The sequence below is a fragment of the Papaver somniferum genome, chromosome 4, assembly GCF_003573695.1.
Source record: "Papaver somniferum cultivar HN1 chromosome 4, ASM357369v1, whole genome shotgun sequence".
NCBI lineage: Eukaryota > Viridiplantae > Streptophyta > Magnoliopsida > Ranunculales > Papaveraceae > Papaver > Papaver somniferum.
The window spans coordinates 1,433,070-1,439,221 of NC_039361.1; the positions used below are offsets into that span (position 1 = coordinate 1,433,070).

The following is a 6,152-nucleotide window of genomic DNA, read 5'->3' on the forward strand; positions in this document are numbered from 1 at the left end:
TTCCCGTAGCAATAGATGAGGCTGTCCATTTTTCTATGAACCCTTAGCGGTAGTAACGGGAATAAGATCTTTTGGTTCCTTTTCAACTGATTTCACCAGCTTCAATGAAATATCATGAAATCAATGTATAATATTAATATTTTAATCACTTTTATCCTGTATAGTAACGTTAGGTACATAAAGAGGACTTTGTGGGAGAGCCGACAATTTTTTCCGTTCCACTTGAAAAGCTGTGAAAGTAGTAAAATCACATGATTAGCAAGTACAGTGTCAGACTTGAATGATCCATTCCAAAACCGGTTGATGCCAGGATCTGTCAAATTCTTCCTTTTTCTTTTCTCTTTTATAGAAAACAGTACAATTTATAAAGGGGTTACCAATATTAGTCGGCGTATTTCATATAAGACAAATAAATATTAACCCACGCTAATAGTGGTGTTCCTTTTATAAATCATGGTATACATGACCACATCTGTCAAATTCACTGTCGTTTCTAGTTTCACTGTTGTTTTTCGGTCGGTTTTCCAAGATTGAGACATGAGATTACCACCACGAGCATGGGCGGAGCCACATGGAGAGGTGGGTGTGCAATTGCACCCCCTCAAATGTGAGCTCCCAAGCCTAATTTGAGATGGTTGATCCAATTTTTAATCATTTTAACCCTTTTGCAGCCCCTCAAACATGCATTGATTTATAACCTGCGCACCCATTTTTGGAATCCTAGCTCCGCCCCTGACCACGAGGAATTGTCAAGCCGATTGAGTTAGTGACGAGAATTGTTTTGTGTTAATTTGGTAACCTCGGATCCATGCAGGTTCCTCTCACATTTATTAGTTTTTTTGCGAACTTTGTTTCTGCTCTAGGAGATAGAAGGTGAGCTGCTTTTTTGTGCCCCTTTGATCACCTAAAAGCCACATGGTTTGTACATTTGCTCTGTATGCAAATTTTTTCTCGATCCTCATAGAAAATTCGCAGAACTTAACCGATTCACCCTCCTATTTTGCTCCCTCCAATCTACACCACACGTCTAACTATTTGAATCACATTTAGATATAGGTGAGATTCGCCATTTTTCACATGTGGAGCTTATATTGGAGGGAGCATAGTAAGGAGGTGGATAATAGGGAGTTGAATAACACCACCCAAAATTAATTTTCCAAAATCAGTGTAAAATGTAAGCGAAGTATTAGTTCACTATTAAATTTCAAACAACTAAAGGCTTTTGGCGAGACCAGTATATGTCATGAACGAGAGTAAAAGATTTCTCATTATTCCTTCAATAGTCGCGTAAAGTTTGCACACATTTCGTTTACAGCCAAGAAAATTTTGTGGTCCGATTTTGTTTCGCCCACTGTTGACTTGAATTTGGGCAAATTTTTGGCTTGCTCCAAACCTATTCTCTCCGACTAAGAATCTGTCATCTTCCTCCCATAAAAATACTCCAGAGATCAAGATGACGTTTCGACCTCCGGAACTACATTCTAATATATGCTGTCAAGATCTAATGCAGACGTAAATATGAAAGACCAATATTTTGTTCAGAAGGCAAATGTTGGTTATGACTTATGAGCATTTGGCTTTTGTTTTCTCCAGCATCTCAAAAAATACCTAAGAGCAACTGTAGTGGTGCGGTCATAACCAAAGACCAAAGATCAAAAAAAGCAATCAAATTTAAGTTTAGTCCGTGGTGTTACACTAGGGTGGAAGAGTAAATTTGGTCGCTAGGAAAAAGTATACACCAGGATCATATTATATGCCCGTCCCATCACCAGGATCACATTATATGCCCGCCCCATCACAGGATCACATTATATGCACGCCCCATCAACCATCAGGCGAACTTTATATGTACGCCTCATGAGGATCACATTATATGCCCGCTCCATCACCAGGATCACATTATATGCACACCTCATCAACAGGATCACATTATATACCCGCCCGGTGACAAACGAACATTATACGTTCGCTCGACTATACATAGTTTTGGTCTTGGTCCCAGACCAAATATAATCTGGAATTTGATTTTGGTCCGACTTTTAGTCTTTACTCCGTCCCGCTGTGTCTCATCTCTGGACCATAATTATAGGTTTGATCGTCCACTGTGGACGCTCTAAAAGTATTAATATTTGACAATACCCAACCTAAAAAAGATGTACAAGACAACACTAGCAAATAAATTCGATGTTACAATCCTTATAAATTTAGCTAAAAATTTATCCTAAGAACTTCGTCAAGTTCACATGGACAATAATTTATGCGTGAAAAAGTTAATTCACATGATCCGAATAAGGTTAACATTCATTTCATGCATTGAAGTTGTCCGCCGCCCATATTTTTTCTTACGTGTTGTAGGATTGAAATATCACACATTCATTATGTATGCGAAGTAAAGGTCATCTACTTTAAGCGAAGACCATCGCATATACTAAAATAAGGGTGACGTATTTAATGATGTCAGCATAGTCACGAGTAAAGTGTGATGATCGGTGCGAAGATGTAAAGTGTGCGAGATTGAGTGAATGTACATGAGCGATTATAACGCACAATGATTCCGAAAATAGGTGATCTATTAGCTGTCATCCACTATGTAGTATCCTATATAAGGGACAGGGATCTGTGTATTGAGGAGGGATCTTTTTGAGAGTTGAGACTTGAAATTTAGGAGAGAGAAAGATTGTTTGTTCTCCATGTTAGAACTTATCTCAATTCTTGTAATCATATCAAAGATTTTATGAATGAATGTATGAAGTTTAAGATGATCACTTGAATTAATATTAGATTTCATTAAGGGTGTGGTTGCAGGATTTCCTGTAACTACATTTGGCGCTAGAAAACAGGGAGGAGTGATATATCATGTTGGTGAATTTGTTTAAAAATCAAGTTTCCAGAATTAAAATACCTAGAACTTTTCTTTCATCATTTGAAATTTTCATTATCACATCATTTTCAAAAACAGTTTTTCATTTGTTCAGTACAAGAAAGTGGAAATGGCGAGAATCATATCTACTGTTGAGCAAGCGACAGTAGCTAGAAGAATTCAAAGAATTGCGGAACGAAGAAGAGAAGAAATTCATGAGCAATTAGAGGAAGGAGAAAGAGCAAATCAAAGAAATGATGTTACGAATGGACTACAACGTACACAAGGGCAGAACAATGATATTGATTACGATAGAGTGTTCATACTGCACATACGAACTCTACTGAAGATGAAACACAGAGAACTGGAGATGAAGGAAGGATTGAAGAAAATGAAGAAAATATGACACTTGAGGAACTAAGACAAAGATTGATTGCAAAGCGACAACGAGAAGATGAAGAGCGTGCGAATTTGATACGACAGAATGAAGATTTAAGAGAAGATAATCTCAGATTGCACGAACAAAGATCAAGAAGCGCTACGCGATCAAGATCAAGATCAAGAACTAGCAGAAGTTCATCAATACAAAGTCGATCAAATCGAAGAAATGCCAGGAGATAACAAACACTAGATAATATTGATGAGAATTTGCAAGAAGATGATAATCTACAAGATCAACGTGAGGAGAGACGCACAGTAAATGACCGATACGAACATCCACACGAGCGTCGTCGCAGACAAGAAGATCAAAGGAACAATAGACTTCAAGATGCAACCGAACGTCATCGTACTCGTTACGCATCAGATAATGATGGAGAACATGATCCATAACAAGGGAGAATTATATTACATGGTAGACAAATGTTGAGGGATCAATATGCACGTGAACAAGAGGAAGAGAGAAACAACATTGTTCGTGAACGTGCGAGACTTGAACGAGAAAGATGTAGAAGAAAAAGAAAAGAAACTGAAGAAAGAGAGATTGAGGAGGCTATACGTCAGAATAATCATGAGAATAGATTAAGACAAGCCATACTAAAAAGACATATGCAACAAGATTTAGACCAAACTATGAGTGAAGAAATTCTTAGAGAAATGACTGAATTAAGAGAAATGATGACTGCCCGAAAAAATAGTGGAAGGAGACAATTAGAAGAAGCAGTAGAAGAAGCTGGAAAAACACCTTTTGCAAGGAAAATTCAAATTGCAATAATACCACCAAAATGTAATTTACATGTATTCACTAGTATATTTGATGGTAGTACATGTGCTGTACAACATATAAAAGCTTATAGCCGATCTTTATTGGAGTATGAAGAAAATGATGCGATGTTGTGTAAATATTTTCCTGCGAGCTTGACTGGAGAAGCCTTGCAGTGGTTTGAAGGACTACTAGTAGGAACTATTAGATCATTCCGTCATCTACAAAACATCTTCGTAGGACAATATATCAGTAACAATATGTCAAGACCGGGAATTGAGACGGCCTTCGGACTTCGCAGAAGATTCAATGAAAGTTTGTGTCATTTAACAACACGTTGGAGAACCATGTGCAGTGAAATGATAAGACGAGTAGATGAACGATTTCTCATACTAGCCTTTGTTAATGCTCTTTTTCCTACAGATTTATTATATACACAGATTTTCAGAATAAAAGACACCATCACGATGTCGGAGTTGCGTGAATTCCAAGAAGAGTATACTGCCCTTGAGGAGAAGCAGAGAGACATGGAATCTTATCCAGTTGCAATGCCAAATGCGAATATTGTGAATGCAAGTTTACTCCCGAGGATGACAAATGTTGTTGTGAGTACATCGCAAGGAAATCAAGGAAAAAATAATACAGAGATGGAACAAAAACTGGTAGCCATGGGAAGCGCAGACCAGGAGGAGTTTGAAAGAGAATATAAAGAAGCGCAATCCCAAGCTAGAGGAAGAAATAACAAAATTCAAAGAATGGATAATCCCATGGAAGGTTATGGAGGTTAACAACAATATAATAATAGAAGACAAGGGAATGGAAAGGTGATCTGGGAACAAATAAGTTTTCCAAAGTTGAATACTACAGTAGACAAAGTCTGGGAAGCTATTATACTAATGGAAGAAATTCCTGAACCACACAATGTAGGAGATGAACCACAACCAGGCAGAAGGAGCAAAGACTTCTGTGTATATCATCGCTTTCATGGTCACACAACAAATAATTGCAGAAATGTGAGGAAAATCATACTGAGAGTGATTGATCAAGGAAAATTGAATCACTTCTTAGTACATCAGCCGCGGGATTTACCACCAGCACCACCAGGAGGAAATACATATGGTGAAGAAAAAGGATAGAATACATTTGTAATTGAAGTAGGTGCGAACGAAAAGAATCTATATTGCAATTCAATTATACACTCTTTCAAAAATATAGAAGATTTTCATGACAACATCTTAAGTCGTGTGTATGAGAGAGATAATGATGGAAGAGAAATCCTTAATTTTGCGAAGATATCACCATTAAAGGATTGGCAAAAACAGGCCATTTCGTTCAGCGCGGAAGAAACACCTGGAGGAGGAGAATTACATGAATATCCATTAGTGGTAAAGTTGGGAATTAATCCAAAAGCAAAAATAGATGATGAGGATGAAGAAGAAGATGAATCAAATACTTGGGCTATAAATAGAATACTCATAGATCCTGGGAGTTCTGTTGATATTCTCTTTTATCATACGTACAAGACTATGGGAGGAAGGGATAACGATTTAATTCCTTCAACTTAAAAAGTCTATGGATTCAATGGCGCTGCGAACAAGCCAAAAGGAGAAATAAAAATGAGAATTCCATTGTGAAGTCTGCCAATAGAAATCGTATTCTGTGTAGTAGATGTTGAATCGCCATATAATGCTCTAATTGGGAGACCATGGTTGCATAGTATCTTGGGTGTGGCTTCGACATTTCACCGATGCGTAAAATTTCCTTTACCTCAAGGTCTAGGTATAATAAGAGGATATACAAATGATGGTAGAAATTGTCAGGAAATTGATATTGATAAGTGCGAAGAACGAGAATACAAACGAAGAAACTGGAAGCAGAATGCTAAGGATAGCCAAAGGGGTGAAAGATTAATGGTGGATGTAGTATCTAAATCTGGGAAGATAGACAAGAAAGTTATTGAAGCAGAATCTTCTGCGCATAATAACACCAAGAGAGTCAGGAAGATTACTTCAAAAGAAGGAGAGCGAGTGCAGAGGCAGAAGTTGTGTTCTCAGAAGAACAATACCATGTGCGATGATACTCGCACAAGGG

General features: G+C 37.6%; 1 protein-coding gene across 1 annotated transcript; it reads left to right on the forward strand.

Annotated features, from left to right (window-relative positions):
• Positions 1–3,721: 3,721 nt before the first annotated feature.
• Positions 3,722–5,626, forward strand: LOC113274479. Its single transcript, XM_026523856.1, has 2 exons — positions 3,722–4,844; positions 5,277–5,626. Exons 1-2 carry the CDS (start codon positions 3,722–3,724, stop codon positions 5,624–5,626), a joined length of 1,473 nt encoding a protein of 490 aa, XP_026379641.1.
• Positions 5,627–6,152: the final 526 nt, after the last annotated feature.

Excerpts from the sequence above, each read along its gene's own strand:
- LOC113274479 (XM_026523856.1), top strand. The coding sequence starts at position 3,722 with ATGTTGAGGGATCAATATGCACGTGAACAAGAGGAAGAGAGAAACAAC. Across the intron at positions 4,845-5,276 it reads TCCCATGGAAGGTTATGGAG|AAGATTTTCATGACAACATC; the intron begins GTTAACAACAAT and ends TCAAAAATATAG.